This window comes from Ambystoma mexicanum, chromosome 3p (genome assembly GCF_040938575.1).
Source record: "Ambystoma mexicanum isolate Mex_15411 chromosome 3p, UKY_AmexF1_1, whole genome shotgun sequence".
Classification (NCBI taxonomy): domain Eukaryota; kingdom Metazoa; phylum Chordata; class Amphibia; order Caudata; family Ambystomatidae; genus Ambystoma; species Ambystoma mexicanum.
In genome coordinates, this window is record NC_090925.1 from 435,813,417 (window position 1) to 435,841,008 (window position 27,592).

The 27,592-nt window shown below is 46.1% G+C and overlaps 1 protein-coding gene across 2 annotated transcripts in view; it reads right to left on the bottom strand.

The window, feature by feature from the left end:
* FAM210B (family with sequence similarity 210 member B) overlaps positions 1-27,592 on the bottom strand; it is a 359,807-nt gene that overhangs the window by 93,766 nt on the left and 238,449 nt on the right. The window contains exon 1 of one of the 2 annotated variants that reach the window (XR_011304278.1): positions 5,850-5,933. Coding sequence is in view for 1 of the 2 variants with exons in the window: in XM_069651122.1 (XP_069507223.1) it covers positions 6,977-7,149 (173 nt within the window). In the remaining variant the exon portion in view is untranslated. Of the gene's footprint in view, positions 1-5,849; positions 5,934-6,976; positions 7,150-27,592 lie in introns of those variants that run through there. The other variant, XM_069651122.1, reaches the window with a different exon arrangement.

The following is a 27,592-nucleotide window of genomic DNA, read 5'->3' on the forward strand; positions in this document are numbered from 1 at the left end:
TTTTACAATCAGGTAAGCCCATTGAAATGCACATGAGTTTGAAAGCTCAGCCAATTCGGTTGCACAAACATACTGAGCCATAAATTAATCACAATGTGAACACTCATTAAAAACAAAGAGTGTATTGCCCTGAATGATTAGCACGCAACCGCTAGTAACTCTGCTACGCCACTAACGACAGATATTCAGTTTAAATAAGCAGCGCGAACAGCGCTTGACCATTTAAACGTGTGCATCGCCTTTTGCTAGCACACCACACGTTTTCTTTGCAATAATGTAACAGAATTATGACAAAGCCATCTGAAGCAATATTGCTCATCAGATATGCTTTGTAAAAAAGAAAACACGTTCAAAAATAAAAAATATGAAAAGATGCAACACATGCATTGTGAGCACTAATACAGTACAATTCACTTTCTCTGCCTTCTTTAACAGGCAACAGGATTGATGACAGCACCAGACTAAGTCATAACTCAGGTTTAGCTGGTCACGTGATTTTTTCAGTAAAGAGATAGGAGACTTCTGAAGATTTACCCACACAGAGGTTACTCCGTGTGGTTACTCCGTGTGGGTACGCCATCAGTACGCCAAGATGGTGCCAAGATGGTGCTAAAAAATTTTACGTTATCGAAAGCAAAAACAGACTGAGCCCTGACCACTCAAAATCATGTGACCACGAATTCAAACAGAACCGATGGCCACACGCGAGTTATGCCAAAACGCAGTTAGACAGTTAGACATGGAACGCCTCAGACGATTCAGTAAGTATGCCTAATTGTTTAAACATTTTAAACTTGCTGAATATATATTGACTCCGGGCGTTGCTTCATTCGTACGCTGTGAAGCACAACTATAACTGAAGTCATCATTCACACGGTCTCCTTTTCCTACCCGATAAATACACTGGGAGTTTGGTGAGAACCACTTAAAGAAGGTAACCGCTCCGTGCTCTGCCTATAAAAAGGTATGTGATATGCCTGAAAAGTGACATAATTAGATTAGACGTTGTTTAACAATAGTTTGAACGCCATCCTTTTACTGTTAGGCTCGCTCTACAATAACCTTGAGAGTACAAATTGTCCAAGAGGAAGCAACGGTGCAAGGACAAGTCCTGTGAGCTGCCATGTACTACAAGATACAGCGCTCGCAGGAGCTCAGTTGCAGCCATGTTGTCTGTACAATTACAGATTTGTTTGATAGCTATATGTATGTAAGATGCTAGGAACATGTGTCTTAGATTAAATATGTGAATATGTTCCTGTAACAATACAATTTCATATCTGTGTCTAAATTACTAAGAATTAAAAACTTTTATGTAGACTGAAAGATGAATAGACAATCGAAATATGAGACATTAGTCAGAAAGTTGTGGCCCGCATTGAGCCTCCCATCTAAGATTTTGAGATGGCTTGTTCGAAAGTATCCCTGAGAGGAACCAAGAGGAAAACATGTTATTCCTTCAGTTAATTAATTAAGTCAAATGAGCCAAGTGAATTAGGCTTTAATAAGTCAAACAAGATTCAGTTGTACATGAAAAATAAGAGGTTAGAAGAATTGGTGTGGTGAAGGTGGCAGCAATATTGCACATATGAAAATAGGGTCAATTTATAAATACTATGTATTTGTCTTGTTTTTAGCCATTCCTGTTAGTTGTATGACACTGAAGAACATAAGCTGTCTCTATTATAGACCCGAAGAAGGGGCTAATTGTCCTGAAGACAGCCTTGATTCAACCCGCAAGAAAGAAGGAGTCATCAAGGGTTTGAATAGAAGGCTAGAAACACACTTAGTTGTCGACACCTCTCCTATGAGAGCTTTTGTCACGTTCATGTTATTCAACTGTGGATAAATGTCACTCACACTAGGTTACTAACATCACCTATGATCACTATAATATCTATGATCTAAACAGAGAAAATGAGATTGTCTGATGTCAAATAAGTTCAATTGTGCTACCTAGATTAAAAATATATATATATATTTTTTTTGAGTTTGTGTCTTTTGACGTAATTTTGTGTCTTTCATATTTATTTGTTAATAAATTGTGTTTAGAATATTTCAGTGACCCAGTACCATTTTTTGCATTTTATTATAATTATGGTAATACCACTTTTCCGCCACCTTTGTTTTCTCTATCCTTAAGTGTAACAACAGGGTAGCTTTTTTGGAAAGTGTATGTATATGATGTATTGCGTGCACAAAGCCATGCCCCCAGAATTGCCAGGATTTGAGGGTCAAAAGAAATCACAGTATCGAAGAGATACCGTTAAGTCCTGACAGTGATGTTGATGAAAGTATATGAGAAGGCCCAAATGGCAGTGCGATACAGATGTCCAATCAAGGATCATCTCTTTGCAAAAGCAAAAGTAAGCATTTGACCTCATGTTAAACGATCTTCAATCTTTCTCCCGGACTACCTAGTAATCTGTTACAGGTCTTAATCCACATGATATATTTGCTCGGAGATGGTTTGTTCAGAAAGGTACTAGCAAGATGGTAAAAAGTTGTATTTCAACTTGGTAGTAATTTAACTAAGACACGTAGCAGACCAGTGCTTGGTTTGGGTTAAGGGGATTCAATTTATAAATGTCATTGGTGTCACAGAGGAGGAGACAGTAAGAAAAATGCTGATCAGCTACACATAAGGACATTTGGTTAAAGGTTCTTTTCAGTGGATGCTTCACTCCTGATAAACTCAATGAAAAGTACTGGACATTCCCTTATTCCTTGGGTCTCTCTCCTCAGACCATATTAGGCCTATTGGCCCATGACACTCAAGATTGCTGGATCTGTTTGCTTAGAAATGTAGCCCTGTCAGAACCTATAAGTTTCAAGGGGGATTTGACTACTGATGTGCGATGTATCCTTCCTATGTAGAAATCCTTGATGATGAAGCTTTGGCGAAAGCACGTTTTAAATTTAATGAAATGAGATGAAACGCAAAGGCTGGGATGAAATATGGATAGTTAGGGAGGGGAGATTAAAATATGGATAGGGAGGGGAGATTAAAATATGGCTAGTTAGAGAGGGGAGATTAAAATATGGATAGTTAGGGAGCGGGATTGTTTCTTATTTATCATCTATATCTTCTTTTGAATAGTATCTAACCATTTTCTATGTTGGGTGCGTTATATCAGTAGCAACAGTTATTGAAATATATATGCACTTTAATGGTTTTCCCCCCCTTAAAAGCCAATGAAAAGTATTTTTTTTTTAAATCTATCAAAGGATAATAATTAACAAGAACTTTAAAAACAACCTATGGTCAGTATGCAAAGTGACCTGCTTTGGGTATTCCCCGAAAAACAGCCATTACAGCTAAATAGCCTTTACCTGTACCAACATTAGGACCATGTCTGGCCAAGGATAAACCTTTCTAAAAACAGCCACTAGAGGGCATAGGAGAAGGACACAATGGACATACTATGGCTCCAACAGGAAAACCTATTTCAATATTTGCATACGTGACTTGGTTTACTGCTTGTTGGTCGAATATACATCCAATAGTTCTTATTAGACATTCACAATTATTTTCCTGAAGACCGATATCATGCCGATGATGTCACACTCTTCAACAGTGAAAATGGACTTCCAGAACACCAGTACTGTACGGAGCCGGGCCCTTAACTTGGATGGCAGGCCGTTACCGACAGGGTCAGCCCGCCGTCTCATTTAATATTGCCTCATGACATCATTCCACTATATATAATTGGTGGGAACCAACACCACAAAGACATAAGCTTTGAAATATTCATACATTCAAATTATCTTGAGACTTCACTGACTAGCAGAACAAAAGGCTTTTATTGACTGGAACAAGAGGGCCATGACATTCAATTGTGGTCAGTGCCACAGAAGTACTAGACCTTCTCTCCCCGCCCACTGCCTTTCTTACCCCAGCATCTTGTTAGAGGCAATCCAGATTGGTGGTGTCACAGTGTGAGAACTTTCCAGAAGCAACAATCATGTCCCACATAATTGTAGGTCTGACATCAACCCCTCTCCTAACTTCCTTGCCCCCGGACTCTCCCACCAACCCAGTGCCAACTAAGGTTAGGGTCTCCATCCACGGGAACACCCTACATTCACAGCCACTCACAGATGTCTGAGCCCCCACCATTGATGCATGGGTTCTTTGCATTCTAAAGAACAGAAGTGAGAGTCAAGGGGTCTGCCTTCTGTTCTTGCACTAATATACCCTTGCCATTCCAGCTGTGGTGAGTGGCCTAGTGTGTTATCCAGTTTTCATGTCTCGGGCAAAGGAAAATGGCTCTTGACTAGCACGTTATTGTAGTTTTAGATTTTGGCCATGGGGTATCTAGTGAGACGCGGCACCTAAATACAAAATGGGCACTTAATCAATTACTGTGCTGATTGGAAACTGATACAACTAAGAAGACCTTAAGAATAGAAATACTCTATCAGATAGCATGTAGATGTCAGAGGAATACATGAGAAAATGTTAGATTGATGCATCTCCCTCCACAGAGGAGAGGTACCATTTATGGGAGGCAAAACCTCCAGATAAAAAGAAAAATAATTAATCAGTGCTGCAATGTCGAGAGGGATTCCTTATAAGGGTCAGATACAATTGCTAGCCCGGAAACTAATCTGCAGGCCTGTCAGGTCTAGTGCACAGGCTTAAGATGTTGTCTCGGATGAAGGGTTGTTTAGTTACCCTCCTCCATTACAATGGGCTTTCGATTTGTTGCTTCAACTAACCTGGTGACCCCTACCTGGTGGTGCCACAAGCAGCCAACAAGAGTCGCCATGCCATAGAATGGCCCCTTACCCCTTAAAGAACATCACTGTCCAGAAGATTTTTTTATTTAATTGTATACATGATTTTACATTCTTCGTTCACATTTCACATTATTTCACACTGATGGTGAGATATCAGTTCTTGATGCTCTGGTTATTCATGAAACATTTGTTCGATGTAGCGCCACATAAATCAACACTGGTAAATGCAGAGCTGTCACAACCTGGGTTTTCTTAACAGTTAAGTGGGAGAGTTGATATAGAGTGGAGCCTGTATATTAGGGCTACATACACTAGAATCTAAACATTTAGATGTATAACTTTCATTTCACAATTGTATTGCATTTCGGTTTTCCACTTTAAGCAATCCTTCAGAGCACTGGGGATGGGGACAGAGAACAAATGGAAGGCACCCATTGTAAATGATGGGGGAGGGGAGTATGGCAACTTTCACAGCTTAACTGTTAAACCACAATACAGGTGCCTATAGAATTGCAACATTGATCCCAAATCCTTAGACGGTACTGGCCTAGTAGGCTGGTGAGGAATTGGTAGTTTCAGCTCTATGAAAACTTAGCAGAGAAAAATAAATTGAAATAATGATTTATGTTGCGCACACCGCAAACGGTCTCGCCTCCGAGACCCTGGTGTTGACCAAGACCTGCTTGGTGTTGTCAACATGCAAAAGGATGTGGTTTGGTTTTTGTCTTGATTTTGAGAAAGCTTTCCACAATTGGGTTCCTAGGAATAGGAGGAGCCTGTGGCCCTCACCTATGAAAATTTATTGATGGCAGCGCTACAAAACAATCATTGCTTGTCTATATGATCTATTTTGGGAGGGCTAATTTTCAAGTAACATTTTTTGGGTGTGTTTTTCAGACACACTATATCCTAAAATGATTTCGCAAGATGGTCAATCTCATGCTAAACAAACATTTGAAGCAGTCCTTGGACAAAAGCAAACTGATAGACAACTCTGCTATATGCTCAACCTAAGCACATTTCCCTCCTGTTGCAAGGATGTGGGGATAACCTCTGTGCCTAAAGTAAGACTTTGTAGCAATAAATGGAGACCGTTTGATGCTCACCTTGAAACAATTACGTAGAATATTCCCAAGGACATTAATGAAATTCCAACATGGAATGAAACTCCCACCGCTCCATACTCTGTCCACTGTCCAGAAGATTTTTTTATTTAATTGTATACATGATTTTACATTCTTCGTTCACATTTCACATTATTTCACACTGATGGTGAGATATCAGTTCTTGATGCTCTGGTTATTCATGAAACATTTGTTCGATGTAGCGCCACATAAATCAACACTGGTAAATGCAGAGCTGTCACAACCTGGGTTTTCTTAACAGTTAAGTGGGAGAGTTGATATAGAGTGGAGCCTGTATATTAAGGCTACATACACTAGAATCTAAACATTTAGATGTATAACTTTCATTTCACAATTGTATTGCATTTCGGTTTTCCACTTTAAGCAATCCTTCAGAGCACTGGGGATGGGGACAGAGAACAAATGGAAGGCACCCATTGTAAATGATGGGGGAGGGGAGTATGGCAACTTTCACAGCTTAACTGTTAAACCACAATACAGGTGCCTATAGAATTGCAACATTGATCCCAAATCCTTAGACGGTACTGGCCTAGTAGGCTGGTGAGGAATTGGTAGTTTCAGCTCTATGAAAACTTAGCAGAAAAAAAAAAATTGAAATAATGATTTATGTTGCGCACACCGCAAACGGTCTCGCCTCCGAGACCCTGGTGTTGACCAAGACCTGCTTGGTGTTGTCAACATGCAAAAGGATGTGGTTTGGTTTTTGTCTTGATTTTGAGAAAGCTTTCCACAATTGGGTTCCTAGGAATAGGAGGTGCCTGTGGCCCTCACCTATGAAAATTTATTGATGGCAGCCCTACGAAACAATCATTGCTTGTCACTATGATCTATTTTGGGAGGGCTAATTTTCAAGTAACATTTTTTGGGTGTGTTTTTCAGACACACTATATCCTAAAATGATTTCGCAAGATGGTCAATCTCATGCTAAACAAACATTTGAAGCAGTCCTTGGACAAAAGCAAACTGATAGACAACTCTGCTATATGCTCAACCTAAGCACACTTCCCTCCTGTTGCAAGGATGTGGGGATAACCTCTGTGCCTAAAGTAAGACTTTGTAGCAATAAATGGAGACCGTTTGATGCTCACCTTGAAACAATTACGTAGAATATTCCCAAGGACATTAATGAAATTCCAACATGGAATGAAACTCCCACCGCTCCATACTCTTTAAAAACCTTTTTGAGCTGTTGGGACTTATTGAGCTTCTTCCCGTCTTCTGCTGGAGCAGCGGCTTCTTTGCCAGCAGATGCCACAGATTCCTAGAGGACGAAACACATTCCAATCATTAAAAAGGGTGTCAGTTCGATCCTTTTTACTTGTTAAATAGTAGACTCTTGGAAGCCTTGGCTGCAGCAAGCTAGTTTATGAACAACTGAAGTTACAGTCCTTTGCTCACAGAAGATAATGTGGGGGAGACCAGCAACAGAATAAGTTGTATAAGAGAATTTATCCAAATTGACCCAATGACATCCTACTTGAAGATGTTAAGCTACTGATATGCTCAATCTGTTATATTGAAATAGATGATTCCAAGGTGTTTAATACCCCTGAAATAATGCAACAGAAGATCTACACACAGTCCTTCTCGGCCAGTCCAAGACTATTTTATTTATTGTACATATGGGATGCCATTTCTAACAGAAATGATGCACATAGTAAGCGGTCCATAGGAAGTGTGCCTTTACAATAGGGGGGGGGGGGTGACTGACTTATTTATTTATTTCCCATTAATAGCAGCGCACAAAGCCCAAGGGCAGCTAGGCGCTAGTTACAGTTAAGTAATAAAGTAAGTGCAAAGTACAGTGCAAAGTGCGAGAACACGTAGAAAGGTTACAGCTTAATGGTAGAAAGAGTAAGCATACTCTGGAGAGCCTCGCCTCATGGTATGGGGGCACTTCATGTGTGCAACCAGGCAAAAGAAAAAATAAGTGAGTCTACACAGTCTGGCAAGGCCTCATCTCATGGTGCGGGGCGCTACTTCAGGTGAACATGGCGAGAAACATTGGAGTAGGTGCGCAATATAGTCAGGGTTGACCACATGGTAAGAGGAGAGGAGCAGTTCTATGAAGTTGAAGAATACCAAATTGCATTAAGAGACAGTGGCAAAGACATGTGATTCAAAAAACAGGATCTGTCGATATTGATCGAGTCTTAGAGATACAGAACACCAGTGGTTAGTCCCGCGCAAACCGGCAGAGCCTCTCCCCGTGAGACTGCATCAGTGGCACCAGACAAAGGGCAGCAATGAATTAGAGATGTATGGTGATACACATGTGATGGCGGTGGTACACCTGCTATGACGTACCGATATGTCATATGGGTAAGTACTAGTGTTGTGGGTAAAGGATAGTCATATTGGCAGGAAAGTTTGACTATATTATGGAAGATGAGGACATTTGAAGCACAATAGGCGTTTACTGCTGGATGCAGTAGATGAAACGGGATGGTAGGCGGCTATCAGTTGTAGTAGTAGGTAGTAGGGGAGCCAAATCCAAATCGGAGCCTGAGGGGCTAAACAAACGACCCACATATTCTATGACAAGACCGGAGGCGATCATTATATTTACAACTCTTTATTACCACTTCTCAGCAGCCCAATTCAAAACTTATACTTTCTCTTTTTTAACATTTTTTTTTTTTACACAGAACAAACAGACTAAAAATAAAAACTTCAAAACTACAGAAACATCCTGAACTACACTCCAATAAGTCCTCAGGATCCTGTAGTTTGACCTTTAACTTGCAACCAATCCAGTCCCAGAAGTAGCCTTTACATCACATCCTGAATCATGTCCTTCCTCTTTCTTTGCTGCTTCTCAGAAAAATAAGTACCCTTTATGAGGAGCTCTGTGTAAGGTGCAGGGTTACTTGATGCTAAGGGTCATAGTGCAGTTGTTTTGAATTAATAGCGTTATTTTGGATGTTTACTTTCCTGTCAGGGTCTGCTAAGGTTTGTGGCATTTCAGTGGCCGCGTGCGCAGAGTACAGTGGTGCGTTAGAGTGGAGGGCAGCGGAGCCGTGAGTCATCTTGTTCGCTTTAGGCGACCGATGCCCTCGGGGATTAGCTTGCTTTAATTTGCTTTAATTTGTATTTCAGTTTGAGCCGCGGTGCGGCTGATCGAGCGGCTGAGATCGCGGGTCCTTTAGAGTAAGGGACCCGCGATTGCTTCCGATCACATGGCGGAGTTCATTTTCGCGCATGCGCGATAGGAGATTTTGTTTATTACGAGTGCGGTTGCCGATCGAAGCATCCAGAGACTTTTCTCTAGCCCTCACAACCTCTTTTAGCGGGGTTTTTAGCGCAGAGCCCTTCCTTCAGGCCCTCTGTGGCTACCTTTAGGCACATTTGATTAAAAAGAAAAGAAAATATATATATATATATCTTTTGCTTAATTTACGAGGCTGATTGGGACATTACTGGCTATGGCTATGGAGGAAAGCACCACTCCTGAAATCAGTGAGGAGGAGTGGGAAGGTGACAATGATCTCTCTCTTAGTTTTAAGAGCGTCCTAAGAGACTCTGTGGTAGTTGCTGTGTCCCAAGGGGTTAAGCCCTTACAGGAGCGCTTGGCAGCGCTGGAATCACTAATCTCATCTAAAGCCTCAGAAAGAAGGAAGAGGGAGCTCAGTCCTGGTGAGGGAACCTCGCTGGGACCTCAAAAGAAAAAAATCATCAGCGCTAAAGGGGGTGGATGTGTCCCGGAAGAGCCCCCACTGTTCCACCCCCCGGGTCAAATGGTAGGGGATCAAGTAAGGCCCCGAGAGGTAGCCAGACCCTTTGATAAGTTGAAGGCTGTGCCGAGCCTCATACCCCCTTCCCCAGGGGTAATAAATATAGGGGACGCTGATGAAGGCGATGTCTCCTCGAATGCAGAGGAGGAGGTCGAAGAGATAATGAGTATGGAGGGCAGAGAAGATAGCAGACCGAGAATCCGCAGGATGACATGGAGGATATGTTTGATCCTGACGGTATTAGACATCCTAAGTCTACTGAATGGTCTCCGTCCCTGAGAGTGGGCCAGTATATGGAGTATCGAATTAGATAGCCTTTAGAGAGAGAGGTGCGCTTCAGAATGAGGGCTGAATGCCTTAGACCGGAGCTTCCTAACAAGATCATGGATACTCCAGAATTAGACGCCAAAATGGTTACCTTTGTTACCAAGGCGAAGGATGTTAGGAAGGGAGTTGACCGAGCCTGGAGGTCCTGCCAGGACAAGCAGGGATGTGGCAGGGCCCCTCAAAAAAATTATGGACCTGGCCGAGAGGTCCAGAGATACCGGAGAGCCGGTGGATCCACAGGTTTTGGCTAATTGGGCGCAGAGGGCCGTCTGCTTTTTAGGTAACGCCAGCTGTGCAATTTCGGCAGAAAGGCGGCGAAGTCTATTGGTAAAGATTGATAATAAATTGGGAGACCTGGCGAGTTATGAAGCGGGCGGAGCAGCAGAAGGCATGCTTTTTGGTGATGCCTTTGTTAAAGAAGTGTCTCGTTTTATCGGGACCTACACAGCTCTCGAGAAGACGCAGTCAAGCATCTGGAAAATATTTCCCGGGCGTGTTTTCGCCAGGACCGGTCGCTTTAGAGGACGGGTGGCCGGTCGTTCTTCTGCAAGACGGCCTCAAGGACCCAGAACCCAATACTGGGATAACCGACAACAGGATGTCTTTTTTCCCAATAGAGGGATAGGTTTCCGAGGAAGGAGAGGCCGGGGGAACTTCCGGCAGCAAGGAGCAACTGGTGGTAAGTGCGCAGAGCGAGGGATAACCCAGGGTAGCGGGAAGAACAGCTTTGCATGTAAACAAGTGGCGCGATTTACCAAAAGATGCTTGGGTTTTACACGCAGTGGTAGGTCTGACCTTAGAGTTCATAGATACTCCCCAGCAGAAACGTATGCCGGTAAGCATTCACATGTCAAAGGGCGAAGAGCTCCTTCTGCACACGGAGTTGCTAGCTTTAGTGAGCAAAGGATCAATAGAAATGTGTTTTGAAGGAGGTCTAGGTTTTTACAGCAATATGTTCCTAGTTCACAGGAAAGGGAAGTCAAGGCCAGTAATAAATCTGAAGGAATTGAATGGTTGGCTAATCTACAGACACTTCAAGATGGAGGGCATTGACCTCCTCAGAGACATTTTGCGCAAAACAGATTGGGTAGCGAAATTAGATCTGAAAGACGCCTATTTGACCATTCCGATAGCTCAGGAGTTCAGAGACTTTCTCAGATTCCTATGGAAAGGCCAGAGTTGGCGTTTCACGTGTCTGCCGTTCGGCCTAGCCTCAACACCCTGGGCGTTTACAAAGATCATGAGGCCGGTGGCAGAGGAGATCCGGAACAGGGGAATAAGGTTAGACGATATCTTGATACTGGGTCAAAGCAAGATGATTTTACAGGATCAGGTCCAGTGGGTATCCACGGATTTCTGATAAACCGAGAGAAGTCGGAGCTAAATCCGAGACGACGATTGGAATTCCTGGGGTTCGTGATAGATACCAGGAAGGCTACGTTAAGTTGCCGAAACAGAAGTTGAAAAGTATAAAGAAGGAATTGAGGACTGCTTTGGGGAAGTCGCATATTTCGCTTCAGAGTCTAGCTTGGATAGTGGGGCTTCTGGCACCATCCATTCAGGCGATATTTCCGGCACCCCTGCATTACAGGGCGCTCCAGAGGCTGAAGATCAGGCATCTACAGGGTGGAGTGAAGTATCATCAGTTAGTGCCGCTAGACGACGAAGGAAGAGCAGAATTGCAGTGGTGGTTAGAGAATATAGAGGCATGGAACGGCAGAGCCATTTTTGGAGACGTGCCAGAGTTGATTATAGAGCCCGACGCAAGCAGGCTAGACTGGGGAACCAGGTGCAGACAGTTGCAGACGGGAGGAAGGTGGTCGGAACAAGAGCTGAGTCTTCACATAAACTGTTTAGAGCTGTTAGCCGGTGAAAGCTCTCGCCAAAGGCAGAGTAAATTGTTGTATACTGCTGAGGATGGACAACATCTCGGCAGTGAGGTATATAAACAAATTAGGAGGAACAAGATCCAGATTGCTAGCGGAACTAGCAAAGGATTTTTGGCATTACTGCCTTCAGAGGGGTTTAGTGATAATGGCGGAGTATCTGCCGGGAAAGCAGAATGTGATTGCGGACTGGAATTCCAGGTATCTAGTAGATTCCATCGATTGGATGTTGAACAGGAAGGTGTTTGCTCGGCTACAGGAAGTGTGTGGCCGGATGGAGATAGATCTTTTCGCCTCCAGGTTGAACAATCAAGTTAGCAAGTTTTACAGTTGGAGGCTAGATCCCGAATCGGTGGGGACAGATGCATTTCTACTCAGTTGGGCAGGAACTCTTTGTTATGCGTTTCCCCCATTCATAATGTTGATGAGAGTGCTGGCGAAGGTCCATCGGGAACGAGCAGAGATGGTGCTGGTGGCGCCATGCTGGAAGTCGCAAGCGTGGTTTCCGGTTCTGATGGAACTTTCCTCGGATTTTACGAAGTTGATTCCGAAGGAAGCAGATCTTCTACGCTACGCAGGAGGTCAGGTACATCCATTAGTGCAGAAGGGGTTTTACAGCTGCTGGCTTGCAGAATTTCAGGAGACGATGGGAACTGCCGGGCCTTTCGAAGGAACCTGCAGACTATATCAATGATTCATGGGCCCCTGCCACGCTCAAGAGCTATGATACAGCCTGGCCGAAGTGGGAACAGTGGTGCGTTCAGCAGTATGTTCATCCCGTTTCATCTCCTGTAGTGCATGTCTTAAATTTCTTAGTGGAAGCATCTCGTAGAGGGAGAGCTTTTCGTACGCTGGGAGTATATAGGTCAGCGATTTCAGCAGGGCATGAGGTTTATGAAGGTCACCCAATCGGGGAACATTCTGCAGTAGTTAGATTATTGAAAGGGATTAAGATGTGTAAACCTCCAGTTGCCAGATATTCATTTCTGTGGGATGTGGAAGTCGTTTTTCGTCTTTTTAAGAATTGGCCAGACAAAGAGTTTTTGTCCATCCAACAACTTTCGGGCAAGCTGGCGATGCTTTTCTGTTTAGTTTCATGCAGGAGGGTGTCCGATGTTAAGGCATTGGAAGTTGATAGGAAAGTGTTCTATCCAGACGGAATTGCTTTTCAGATTGTTCAGAGGACCAAGAGGGCATCTTCAGTGATTTCATATCCCTATTTTCCAGATTATGTGTGGCACGTTGTATCAAAGAGTATGGGGGAGTGACAGTGAGTTTTAGGCCTACAGGGGTAAGGCAATTATCAATAGCGCGTAGGAGGCCTTTTCACACAGTGTCGACTGCTACCATTGCTAGATGGGTGAGAGAAGTCATGCAATGGGCTGGTGTTGATTTGAGTTGTTTTGGGGCTCATTCAGTTAGGGGAGCTATGGCTTCTAAAGCTTTTGCTGCAGGAGTGTCATTGCATGATATTTTGAAAACAGCTGACTGGTCTTCGGAAGCTACTTTTAAGACTTTTTACTTTAAACCAGTCTCTAATGTAGCCAATCAAGTGTTGGAGAGCTTTGAACGAGCATAATGATCGCCTCCAGTCTTGTCATAGAATGAAGATTACCCAGGCTCATAGCGCTGGTAGTCTTGATTCTATTGAAGACTCGGAGGCGAGCATTATCCCTCCCGTATATGCAGAACAGAGAAAAGAATGTGATTTTTTTCTTGTAATATGTTTTTTGCTGGAAAGGTTTGATCTCTGCTTGATGTATTAAATGAAATATTTAAGTCTTCGTATTCCCTCCCTAATGATATATTTCATTTTGATTTCAGGAGAAGAGAGCAAGAATACCTGAAAGGCAGAGGAGTCATGGCTAGGATGTCAGAGGAAGGAAGCAAGTGGAAGTTTCGTTGTTTCATATGAAGTTCCCGTTTTCTTGTTGGAAAGTTTCTAGAGTCCAGTTCACCTTTTTGCTTATCACATCAAAGAAAGAGGAAGGACATGATTCAGGATGTGATGTAAAGGCTACTTCTGGGACTGGATTGGTTGCAAGTTAAAGGTCAAACTACAGGATCCTGAGGATTTATGGGAGTGTAATTCAGGATGTTTCTGTAGTTTTGAAGTTTTTATTTTTGTTCTGTGCAAAAAAAAAAAAAAGGATAAAGTATACTTTTTGAATTGGGCTGCTGAGAAGTGGTAATAACGAGTTGTAAGCATAATGCTTGCCTCCGAGTCTTTAATAGAATCAAGACTACCAGCGCTATGAGCCTGGGTAATCTTCATTCCAGTGTGCAGCAGGAAGGGAACGGGAGGAGTCGGGTGACGTCGACGAAAAAGCAACAAACGAGAGGCATGTTATGTTACATACACTTATTAAGCGCACGTTCGCCCAAAGGCTCCTTGGCGCTAGAAGCAGAAAGACAACGATATTTCCTATAGAGAGTTTAGAACAAAAAGGTTTTCAGTGACCGACGGAAGATAAGGTGGTCAGCCGTCACACGGATAGAGCGAAAGGCAGGGCGTTCCAGGCCTTAGCAGCGGCAACCGAAAAGGTACGGCCACCCATGTGGGACAGTCTGATACGAGGAACCAGATCTTGGAGAGCGGACTGAGATTGAAGACAACGGGCAGGAGCAAAGCACAGAAAATTAGCCTGTAAATATTGAGCTCCAAACGGGGGATGAAGAATGGATCTGGCTGCAGCATTCTGAAGAAGTTGAATCCGATTGATCAGAGAACAAGGCTGAGCTAAATAGAGCGAGTTGCAATAATCTACCATGCTCAAATCAAGTAAGGCCACCACAGGGGCCTGAACTTAACTGGAATAAATGGAAGAACTTTCTGCAAAATACAAAGATTGAAGTGGCCGGTCTTGCAAACAGCTGCCACCTGTTAGTACATGGAGAGGGAAAATGTGATTTTAACCCCCAAATTCCTCACAGAGGGTGACGCAGGGGGAAGGGACCAAGAGATACAGGCCAAAAATCAGTGGTCCATAAGAGGAGGGGAGAAGTGGTGCCAACGACCAAGACCTCGGTCTCGTTACCATTTGACTTTAACCAGTTGGTCGCCATCCATGAATCCAACTCCTCCAGACACCCCCTAAACCGAGCCGCTGTAGCAGATCTGGTGAGATTCAGGCGGACCAGAATTTATGTGTCATCGGCATAGGAATATTATCAAAACCCATGGGATAGAATGAGAAGCAGAAGGGACCTAATATAAATATTGAATAATATGGGTGAGAAAGCAGATCCCTGAGGGACTCCGCAAGAGAGCAATACAGGTTTAAACCGAAAAGGAGGAAGGGAAAGCGACTGAGAGCGATCGGCCAGGAAGGCTGTGAACCATCCTAGAACTTGGCCAAACAGACCTGCCGCAGAAAGACGGGAGATCAGGGTGAGATGGTCAACCGCGTCGAAAGCACCCGAAAGATCTAACAAAAGAACTGCTACAACACCACCCTGATCAACCAGGCGGGCAAGGTCATCCAGCACAGACTTCAGGACTGATTCCATGCCTCTACCATGTCGGAGGTGGTAATCTGCTTACCTTACATAGCAGATGTTGGTACGGATGAAAATCGCTTCGGGTATGGATCGCACATTGGATTTGATGAAGACAAATAAGCAACATGGGCAGATGTAGATTTAGCTCTGGAGTGCCGGACAGGCCAAGACATGGGTTTTGCAAGGCCATTGAAGGAGGCCCTTTGAGGAAAGACACAAAAAAACAAAGTCCTCAGCCAATCTGCCATATGTGGAGGCAGGCTATCGGCAGCAGAAGGTCTCAGGAGTCTTGTAGTCGCCACAGCGGCGATCATGGAAGAGTAGCAACGTTCCCAAAATAAAAGTTAGAGCCCAGTAAGGGCTTACCTGGCACAGAATTACATGGGCACAATTGTATTTGGTGGTAAGATGCAGTAGCATAGGGGTATTGAAGGAGGCCCTGATTGAGCAGATTGATGAAGGGGTATAATAATAATGAGACATAGGCCAGGGACAGTGGCCAAGGAACATTCATAAATAAGATGTGAAATAAGGGCCTATTGCTCTAACATCTGAAGAATATATGCATTTACATTTGCACATATGTGTGTGACATTGCCATGGGGTTGCCTACAGTTAGTAAGAGCAGTTTAAGTCTAGTCTTAATCACTTCACACATGATGGACTGGCTTTAACGTACGGGCTGGGGTGGGAGACATTACAGTGGAGGGGGTGGGGAAGAGCAGAGAGAAGAAGCAAGGTGAAGCACTGCACTGGGGAACAGTGAAGTTTAGGAGAGAACAGGATTGCAGAGTTCAATTGGGAGAGCGCAGATTGAGATGGAAGTCAGCCAGGCAGGGTGGGGGCAAGACCATGGGCAGATTTGTTGACGAGGAGCAGGAACTTGGAGCGATTTTGCATGAACAGCCATCCAACAAAGTGTTAATGAGCAGACGAAGGGGAGGATCTGCGAAGGTTGCAGAGGGTGTGCGTCGCAAAGTTGGACATTTTGTTTGAGGGAGAGATGAAATCGCAGGGGAGACTCAGGAGTAGACTTGAACAGTAATCCAGTTCCTGAGCACCAGGACAGAAGTACGAGTTTTGGCAAAGTTTTCAGTGAGGTGGGGCCAGGCTTACCTGAGAAGGCTAATTCAGCCAGCAATGGCAGTTGCTGTAATGGACTGTTCAAGTTTTTGGTCACTGTCAAAGAGGACCCCATGGCTGCAAGCCTTGGGTGATGGAGTGAGGAGATCACAGGGGAGGAGATTGGGAGAGTAGGGTTAGCATTAGAGGCCGAGAGAAAGGGGATTTCTACCTTATAGGAGTTACTTAGACAGCTGTAACTAAGTCCCCAACCTAGCTCTCGGGATAAAAGTGGGGTAGACATGGGGGGACTGGCTAGCACTGCCTGTTACGTGAGGTAAGGCTGAGGTGGTATGGAGAGCACCTCCTGGCCCACCCTACCATGCTCTGGCCATTTGGTAGGGGCTTGTTGCATTGCTCCGCAAGGTGCCTTAACCCCTTTAAGGAGACCCCAAACATAAGTAGGTTTACAATCCACCTGCACCTCTTTGGCTGCAGTGCCTTGAAAGTTTCCCCAATGTCCACCTTCCATGAGACATGTTTCACAGCCCAGAGGGTATATTACCAGGGTCTGGGGTGATGTGGTCATGTTTGCGTAGCTCCTTGATGAAGTGTGCAGCCCCATGTAGGACACTTCTCAGGGGCACAAGTCGGATGACGGGAGGCCATTAAGGAGGGCATTGATCCCATCCTGGTTGGATAGTACCAGTGCTTGAACAGTGGATCCAATGCAGTTCCGGAGGGAGGAAGGGCTTGACTTTCCACTGGAGGGAGAGCCGATACCAGGCTGTCTGAGGTTTATTAGCTATATGTATCTTGAAGGGGAAGTGTTTGCCGACGTGGAACCAGAGGGACTTGGCGCAGCAGGTAAGCTCGGCTGTGAAGCCCTCAAGGTTCATGGTTGATAGCCACATCCATATGTCTGTGTTCGGTGTTGTTGGCAAGGAGCAGGAATTCGGTCTTGGAGGGTTTGAGCTTCAAGTATGCACTGGACATCCAAGACTGGATCAGCGAGAGGCAGGTTTTGAGCCTGTGGATGTCCTTGCTGGAGTTGATCTTGAGGTATAGCTGTGTGTCGTTGGCGTATCATCCAGGGGATGTTTTCAGAACATAGAGAAAATACTGCTGCATGAAAACTAGAATCAAAATAACTCCTACTGTGCATAAGCAGTATGCGTCTCACAACGCTGCCATGGGTAGACCTGAACTGTGGCACTTGGAACAAGCAATCATAGTCCAGATAAGCAACAAATGCAGATCCAAGGTGGTGGGTGGCCTTAATGAAGGCTCAGAATGCTTTACCGCGGATCCACGGGTGGGGTGATTGGAATGGGGCAGTGCCTGCAAACTAATACAACCCAACAAATTGGATTGAGAAGGTGACGGAATGCTGGAAAGGTTTCCAGTAAAGCCCGATATGAGGGCTTGGAGAGTTATTATATTTACTGACGCGACCTAACTTCGAGAAGGAACGGAGCGCTATACAGAGTATAAAACAATACAGATCCACAACAGAGTGGTTTACTGGGATATACAATAGTACAGATGCATAATGAAGCGTTTTTCCGAGGTAACAACAGAACCGATATATAGCAGGGGTAGGCTACAGAGGGGCACAGAGGATGGGTACAGCTGTACAGAGTGGCAGGAGGAGATGGGCAGATGACATCTAGCGAGTCCGGTGGCGCGTGGGGGTGTGTGAAGTGATGGACTAGGTGTTGAGGAGGAGAGACTCCTTGAAGAGGTGGGTCTGCAGTTCTTTTCGGAATTGTAGGAGTGTGGGGGCGAGTCTGATGCTGAAGAGGAGGAGGTTCCATAGTCTTGGACGTAGACAGAGAAGGCTTGTTTTCTGGTCCTTTCCTTTTTAGAGTGGCGGATTTCAAGTATGCACGTGTCCTGGCTTGTGGTGGTGCGATGTTCAATGGAGATGCTGAGTTTCTCCGCCAGATAGCTGGGGGACTTGAGGGAGACTGCCTTATAGATGATTCAGCAAGACGTGAAGGTGATTTGTGTGTGCAGTGCGAGCCAGCAAAGGTCGATGAGGGCCAGGGTGATGTGGTATGTGGTCATATTTGCGTAGCTCCTTGATGAAGCGTGCAGCCCCATGTAGGACACTTCTCAGGGGCACAAGTCTGATGACGGGAGGCCTTTAAGGAGGGCATTGACCCCATGCTTGTTGGATAATACCAGTGCTTGGACAGTGGATCTAATGCTGTTCCGGAGGGAGGAAGGGTTTGACTTTCCACTGGAGGGAGCGCTGATACCAGGCTGTCTGAGGTTTATTAGCTATATGTATCTTGAAGGGGAAGTGTTTGCCAATGTGGAAACAGAGGGACTTGGCGCAGCAGGTAAGCTCGGCTGTGAAGCCCTCAAGGTTTATGGTCGATAGCTACGTCCATATGTCTGTGTTCGGTGTTGTTGGCGAGGAGCAGGAATTCGGTCTTGGAGGGCTTGACTTTCAAGTATGCACTGGACATCCAAGACTGGATCAGCAAGAGGCAGGTTTTGAGCCTGTGGATGTCCTTGATGGAGTTGATCTTGAGGCATAGCTGTGTGTCGTTGGCGTATTGGTGGATGTAGATGCTATGTGTGGGGAGGAGGGCTCCCAGTGGCTCCATGCATAGATTGAAGAACACTGGGGAGAGGATGGAATCCACAGGTGGCGGGTAGCACTGGCGACATAGAGGAGTCCATTTGAATAAACTACTCGCGGTTGGTAGGTAGGACTTGAACCAGCATAGGAGAAGGTCACTGAGCCACATGCGCTGATGTAGGGTGTTGATGAGGAGCGCCTGGTGGTGCACTGTGTCAAAAGTGTCTGAGAGGTTGAGTAGAACCAGGGGGCAAGGATGGCCAACAAGGATGTTGAGGGTGTCATCAACCACCTGTATGGTTGCCGTCTCCGTGCTGCATCTGGGTCTGAACCCAGATTGGTAGGTCTGGAGGAGATTGTTGGTGTTGATGTGTTGCTGCAGTTGCGTGGCTACTGCTTTCTCGATTATCTTACCAACGAAAGAAAGATGGGTGATGGGGCGATAGTTACCTAGGTTGTCGGATTTCAGTGTTTTTCTTTAGCAGTGGGAGGATTTGCCCTGTCTTTAGGATCGATGGGAAGGTGCCTTGAGTTAGGGAGCTGTTCATCTCCAGGCCCGGAAGGAAATCTCCTGCGGGAGTGTCTTAAAATAGATGCTGCAAGGAGGTTGTCTGGATACGATGTAGTTTTGAGGGCGGCCAGGGTTTCTACCAGGTCCTCTGTAGAAAAGTGTCTTGAATGTTGTCCAGGGACTGAAGATTTTACAAGGAGGACCGTGAGGTGGGTCTAAGGATGTAGTGCTGGTGTCTAAGTGCTGGCGAATCTTGCTGATTTTGTCGATAAACAAGGTGTTAATGGCAGTGGATTTTTCAATGTGTGTGTGGTATAGCAGTGTCAGGTATCGGATTGATGCAGTGCTTGACCACTTTGAAGAGAGCTCGTCTTTTGTGGTCGGTTTCTGCTATGGTGTTCTGAAGGTAAGAGGCCTTGGCTGTGTTGATTAGTTGTCAGTGGGTTGCTCAGAGTTTCTTGAGAAGTGCCAGGTTGGATGCGGTCCTGGAGCAGCGCCAGGTTTTCTCTTTTTTCCTGATGATTATTCTGTTGAGGTTGAGCTCTTTCGTGTACCAGGGCGCTGACTGTTTCGGTTTGCAGGTGGGTTGTTTCAGAGGTGTGTGTTGGTCGATGGAGGCTGAGAAGGTTGTGTTGAGCACTTCCAGTAGAGAGTCGCAGTTTGATTGGGAGTGTTCGGTCTGTGTAAGGTGGATGTTGGCAAGGTCTTCCGTTAGGACTTCCACCGGTAAGTTCTTGAAGGCCTTGGAGGTTTGTCTGAAGGTTTGCTGCTGGGACTGCTTGACTGGTGTGGTGTGCAGGATGTTGAAAGGCACGGCCAGGTGGGAGACCAGTCAAGCGGGAGAGGAGATCTGTAGTAGAGGGAAGGCAGTGCAGTGATAAGGTTGAGGGTGTTCCCTTCTTGTGCGTTGGGTCCTTCATGTGTTGTGTGAGGCTGATGGTGTCCAGAAAGCAGAGGAGAGCTCTCTTCATTTGTTTGGTGGTCTTGTTGCCTGGGTGGTTGAAGTCACCTTGGAAGATGTTGTTGGCGCGCATGAAGGGCATGGTGCTGACCAGGTCGGGTAAGTCTCTGATGAAGGCGGTGTTGAGTTTGGGTGGTCTGTAGATGAGATGGAAGGTGACTGTGTCCGTTGGGGAGAGCGGGAAGTGGCAGAAGAGGACTTTGAAGGAGCCAATGTTGCTGACGTCAGGTCTGGTGCAGGGCCACATGGTCCTGTGGATGAGTGTGAGGCCTCTCTGTGAGGCCTCTTCCTGTTTTGTACGTCCGGTCTCTGTGTTGGATGCTGTAGCCGTCAGGGACAAGGATGTCTAGGATGTGGGTGCTGGTGGGTGTCAGCTAGGTCTCGGTGATGAAGGTGGCATAAAGGTTGTGTGTAGTGATGAGGTTTGCAATGTCTGCTGCATGGGTGATAGCTGAGTGGACATTGGTGAGCATCAACTTCCGAGTTAAGGGCAGTGAGGGGATGCTCATGGGCTTTAGGCTGATGTGGGTGAGGTTGCTGCATTTCGGAGTCCATGCCTTAGAGGAGGGGTGATGACGTTGGCGTTTCCTGGTCATGGTGGGGATGGCCTGTGGGGACTTAGGGAGAAAACACATGTCAGCCTGTGCTTACCCGTCGTCTGAGCCTGGGTTTGAGCCTCCTGGTCTAAACAGGAATTGCCCTTTTCTTTGTCTGCCTTTCAATTCGGACGCCTCGGGCAAGAGACACCCTTGATCTAAGAGTTAAGAATAGAAGGGAAGAGGCAGGGCTGACCTGCTCACCAACTCCAACGGAAAAGACGCTCGAGGGCTGCTTAAGTAGGGGGAAAAGGGTTGCAAAACAGGAAGGCACCAACAGTTTAGCAGTGATTGAATAGTGGGTGGGGCTTGGCCACGTGACTTAGATCCACTACGCCTGCTCACCAACTGCCTCCGAGAGTGAGGTATTTTCAAGGGAACTGACAAAGCAGTTATCAACAACTTTTGTGAGTATTTAAGAGTGATAGGGGAGGAGAGAGAGACCGGACTGCCGAAAGAGATTACATATGATAAAGTCAGCAGTGAGTTTTTTAATTATGGGAAAGATTCTGGTATTTTTATAACAGACATGGAAGATGCAAGATGGAAGAGTGGTAAAAGGAGGTGCATGTTCTCGTTTGTGGCTTGAAGTGGTCAAAAGGGACTGATGATGGGCTAGCTCAGCAAATGATGGGTACATTTAATGGGGAGGAGGGAGAGGAGTGGGATAGGGAAAACAGAGTGGGGGTGACAGGAGAAAGATAGAGGAGGATTCAAGAGAAAGGAGGATGGACCAGGCATCATACATTTTTGTGATTTTTGGGGAAATATGAGGCAAAGGCATTTGTGGAGAGAAGGGAAGGAAGAAGACAAGCTATGTGGGAGGTGGGGGGGAGGATACCCAGGAAGGTCATAGAAGGTTTGCAGGGTTGAAATCGGGGAGAGGATACAAGGATTTGGATGACACCAGACCAATGGTGAGGGAATGGATACAGTGTGGCAAGTAGTGGGCCAATCTTTGTGCCTTCACTATAGGTGAAAGCATATGCATGTCATCAGTTGTTGGAAAGATGGCGAGATTAATTGTTGAGGGCAGCAGTTGGAGGGGTGAAGGATTGAGCAGGATAGTGACTTTCGAGAGGTGGCAAACGCGTTAGTGAATTCGACAAAGGCAGGTGCAACAGCGTGAGTAAGGAAGCAAGAAAGGATTAGAAGGCAGAACTTGACTGCGTCCAAGTAATGGGTCATGGAATCAGTTCTGAACTTCCTCTTCGTGATGGGTAAAAGAGGGAGGTGGGACTGTGGGGAACATACATGGTCAAATGAATAAGTGAGTGGTCAGAGGGTGAGGGATGAATAGAGAGCAGAGGAGGTGACAATGGAGGAAATGACAATCAAATTAATGGAGTTGTCTGGGTAAGAAATGTGCATATATTGCTCTGGGATTGGGCACACAGAGTGGAGTCGAGCTGTAGTTGGTGGGCCTTAGTAATGGAGAGGTTGGCGTCATCCATAACCACGGGGCATTGGCTGTAAACGATTCAATAAAATTGCCAAATTCGGAAAATAGGTTAAGAGTGCTGGGTGGGAGATTGATGAAAAGGATGATCAGACATGATATTATAGACATGTTTACATAATAAGGTGACAAACAATAGATTCGGCCATGTCTTCCCTTTCCCCCATACCAAGTGGTTAGTTCTTTTTGCTCGTATGTAATAATTGTCGAACTCTCCCCCCCCCTCAACCCACTCCCCCCAAACATAACTCCCCCAACGTTGGGTGAAGAATTGCACTTTCTGAGTTTTTGAGTGTTCAACAGGTTGAGTCGCTCTTCCAGCTCAAAGTTCGCATTGTCAAATAACAGAAATTTTATGGAGCAGCCTAGGTTTGAAATACATTTGTTCCTGGTCATCTGTAAATTCATGTAACGGCAACCAGGTGTTCAGATATTTTGAGTAAAAACCATGGGCTATCGCCGTTACCTTTTCCATAGTCATTACTCCCCACAGTCTCACCCACCACATGGCTACCACTGGTCCTTGCTCAGTCTTCCATGCATGTGCCAAAGTGATTCTGGCCGCACTTAGCATGTGAGTGATAAGGGTAGCCATGGTCCCAGAATTTGCATAGCAACCCTCGACTGCTTCCCCCAGTAGAACAACAAGTGGGTCAAAGGGAAGCTGCGCCCCTGTTATCTCTTTGATATGGCTCAAGATCTCCTTCCAATAGGTCTCTGCCACTGGGCAGGACCACCACATATGGATCAGATCCCCAGGTTGCCCATAGTTTCTCCAGCAGGACGCGGGGTATTCCGGGTTCATAGAATGCATGCGTACAGGTGTAATGTACCATCGTAGACAGAGTTTGCATGCCGCCTCCTTGACTGAAGCACATTTGGAGCTTTTGGCGGTTCTATGCCATATGCAGCCCCAGGTTTTCCTGGAGATTGGTCTCCCTACATCCGCCTCCCATCTCTGCATATATGAGAGGTTCTCTTCCGGGTCTACCATCCCCATCAGTCGATATAGTTTGGAAATCCCTTTGTCAGGCTGGCCCTCCTGTATCATAAGCTCCAACCCTATCAGGTCCCTAGTTGCCCCCTCCCAGACACTTATATTCGAAGCCCAATGCCCGAGTTGGATGTAGTGAAATTGCTTGCGCTCCGGTATATTAAATTTAACCTTATAGCCTTCAAATGTTAAGGGTGCTCCCTCTGCATAAAGGTCTTTCAATGCCAAAGTTTGTTCCCTCCCCCTCCAATGTACCCAATAATTGACTTGCATCCCTGGGGTGAATTATGGGTTATATGCAACTGGTGTGAGAGGTCCCCCTCCCACCTTCACCTTTTTACCCCTCAGTGCTTTGTCCCAGTACCATAGGGTGGCCTTAGTTGATTCCTGTAATTTGCCTCCTTTGCTTCTGTGTCTTGCGGCAAGGAAGCCCAGGTTCCCCAGGGGTGTCTTGGTTGCTTCACTTTCTAGGGCTACCCATCGGTTTTGACGCTCACCGGGCGACCATTGTAACATCAGTGCTATCTGTGCTGCCCATAAATATCTACGGAGCTCTGGAACCCCCAGTCCCTCCAGGGCTTGTGGTCTATATAGTGTGGTCTATATAGTACTTTTTTGGGAACTCTCGGTTCCCCCCCCCCCCCCCCAGATAAAGGCCATCACCTCTTTCTGTAATTTTTGAATAGCTGGGCCTGGTATGTGTATTGGGAGGGCACCAACTACATATAGAAATTTAGGGAGAAGGGTAATTTTAACCGCTACTATCGGTGACAGCCATGACAACTCCTGCATGTTCCAGTGTTTTAGGTCCCTTGCCAGTGTTTTCAGTAGGTTCGGAATATTAGCCCCGTACAGACTGTCATATTTGGGGGTCAGTTGTATTCCCAGGTATTTTACCGATTTCTGTTCCCATTTCAGAAGGTATCGGTTCTCCCATTCTATAATTTGTTCTGCCCTTTCAGTAACGTTAAGAGCCTTAGATTTTGGGTAATTGATGTGAAACCCTGAGACCTTTGAGAATTCCTTTAATAGTTCTATGGCCCTCAGTAGTGAGTTTGCTGTATCCTTCAGGAACAAGAGAACGTCATCCGCATAAAGAGCTACCTTCCGGGGTCCCCCAGCACCCACTTACACCCCCCGAATTCTCTGATCATTATGGGCCATACCCATGGCAAAGATCAGAGGTGACAATGGTCACCCAGGCCTCGTACCCTTCTGGATAGGAATACTTTCTGTGAGCCGCCCATTGATCATTAATCATGTAGATGGCTGTGCGAAATTGGCCAGCATCATGAGGGTGAAGATCGGCCCACACCCAAATCTTTCCAGGGTTAGTTGTAAAAATCCCCAATGCAGGCTGTCGAAAGCTCTTCGGGCCAGTACCATGGAATACATTTTAGCATTCCCATTTAATATGCGCAATCCAGTGGATCCATATCTGGTTGCAATAATAGTACTGTAGTTGCCGGGCTCATATCTCCAGAAGCTCGCCCCGTATCCCTAATGAAAATAAACAGGTTTGTTAGGGGGCTCACTAGGGTGGTTCTAAATGTTTTGTAGTATGCATTACTTAGCCCATCTGGACCTGGGGATTTGTGCTCTTTTAATGCTCCTATAGCCTCCCCTACTTCTTCCTCCATTATGGGTGCATCTAACATTTGCCTGTCTGAATTATTAATTTGCGGCAGAGCAACCTGGCTCAGGAATGCTATCTGTTACCTCCCTTTCCAAGTCTTCCCCATTCAGGTTATTGGTGTAGTACGCGAGTAAGGCTTCCTCTATTTCTTTCTCCCCCCCTCACCAGGGCCCCGTCCCCATTTCGAAGTTGGACTATCCGGTTCTGGAGCTTCTGTTGTCTCAGTTTGGCTGCAAGAAATCGGTTGGCCTTACCCCCATTTATATAGTAAAATTGTTTAGTTTGCACGAGAAGACGTGCAGCTTTGTCCGCTAGATGAGTTTCTAGGACCGCCCTGACCCTTTTTAGCTCACGCCATGCTTTCTGTGAGCCTCTGTCTTTATATTCTGCCTCAGCCTTTGTTACCTTGGCCTCCATATCCCGCCTCACCCTCTAACGGTTCTTAATATAGTTTGATGTCTGCGCGATAAATTCAGCCCTCACTACCTAATCTGCTGCTGCAATAGCAGTAGGATGCTGTGGACAATCCTCATATAATTGCTGGATTGTTAGTGCGAAGTTGCACTTTCAGAGTTGGCCGAAGTGTCCTGTAGGCCGACATCTCTCAGGGTCCCGCAGACTGGAATGGGCCAGGGTCAGTCCCAAATTGCAGTGCATCTGGTGCTTCTGTGCTTGCGGGGTCCTCAGCTCACAGTGAGCTATTGCAGCAGCAGATTCTACGGACAAGCACCACAATTGGTGACCCTCCTGACGAAGGCCAGCATATAGACAGGCTTCAATCAAGCCCTATTTTGGCCGAAACACACCTGTGTCGATCCCCGTGACACAACGGTACCATCCCCCTCTCGTGTATATTTTGTAAAGACTGTTGTATACACCTTGTGTGAACCAATCCTGGGACCATCTTAAGTCTCAGGCGCACTTCCCTTGCATAGTAGGTTTCTACCTCATCTGTCTTTGGAATGTGCCTCCCTGTGGAGTTTTGACCTCAATACCTCTGAGGTCGACACTTACCTGTGTCACCATCGTTCACAATCACTCTTGTCCATTTGTTTTCTCAAAACTTTCATGCTTATCAAAAGTACTGTAAAGTAAAATTGTATAATCAACACAAAATGCTCTGTGTCATTGTAAAATAAACATACACACAGAACAACTTTATGGCTTGTAGGATCTTTTCATCCTGATTATTTTATTCTTATACATGTACCCACCTGGGTAAATCAGGACTCCACCAGGCGCCCTATATTTTTTTACTTGGCTCCTTATCGATGTTGTGCACGTGCCCGCCGTGTTTCTGGGTTTATTCAACCCCTTTAAGGTGTAATCCCGGCAGGCCCACCGGGCTCCTTCTCTCTGCCCCCTTTTGAGGGTTTTGCTTCGGTCTGACGTCTGGGTTATTTGCCCCTTGATGCTGTGCTTCAGAGCCCTGTTGCAGCCCCTGATATGGCTGCTTAATAATTTCTCACCTGGCTGCTTCAAATTGTCACTGCTTCCCTCCTAGATCCAGCCACCAACCGAAAGCACTTCATTGCAGCCCGGGTTGTTGCCCGAGCATTACTGGTTTTTCCTCCCCATTCCTTACACAGATGTGTTGCCTGCTGATGCTCTCCAGAGGGTTTGGGGCGGTGACTTTCCGGTATCTTGAGGCAGCTTAGGTGAATTCATCAGATGTGTAGCTAAGATTCTACTGCCTTCTCCTCCCCGGAGGTACATTCATGGGTGAAGGATGCCTGCCTCACGCTTCGCAGCCACCAAGCTGCCACTGCATTCATCCGGCAGCAGCCAATGCCTTGGTTCCCCGGCGGGGTGCAGGGACGCCCCCGGTTGTTGCGCATCCTACTGGTGTCCGCGCCCCCTCATTGCCCGCATAGCGTCGTACTGTATGTGTTCGTTCTAAGATTCGCTCTCTTTTGTTGTTGAGTTTGTTCTAGGCTTTGCTCTATTGTCCCTTTGTCCTTGTTTGTTCTCTCTAAAATCTGTTATCCCAGCTCGCAGCGCTGAATGCCCTCCAGTGGGCTCTCATCCAGCGCAGCGCGGTTATGCCCAGAACGCGCAGTGCGGCATGAGGCATTTGGGATCCATATCCAGACCGCGGGCGGCCTCTCTGTACTTCCTGGGAAGTGCAGCTATTGCTGTCTCCGGCGTTAGACCACCCCACCCCCATCATCTCCTTGCTCGCTGCCCTGTCGGGATCGTTCCCCGGACCCGACTGAAGAAGGGCGGCCCGCGGGGTTTGGGGGGGGGAGTGGGTGGGAGGGAGATCCTCCACCGCAGCACTTCTGCTCCAGTTTCAGAGCTGCAGTCCTTTTTCCCATGATCGTCAGTGGCCACCGTCCGGGTGTCCTCCACACATTTAGGGATCCAGCCGGCTGCTCTCCTCCTTTATCCGTGTCCTTATTTAGGGGCGATGAATGCACATTTGGATGCTGCGGGCAGCCTCA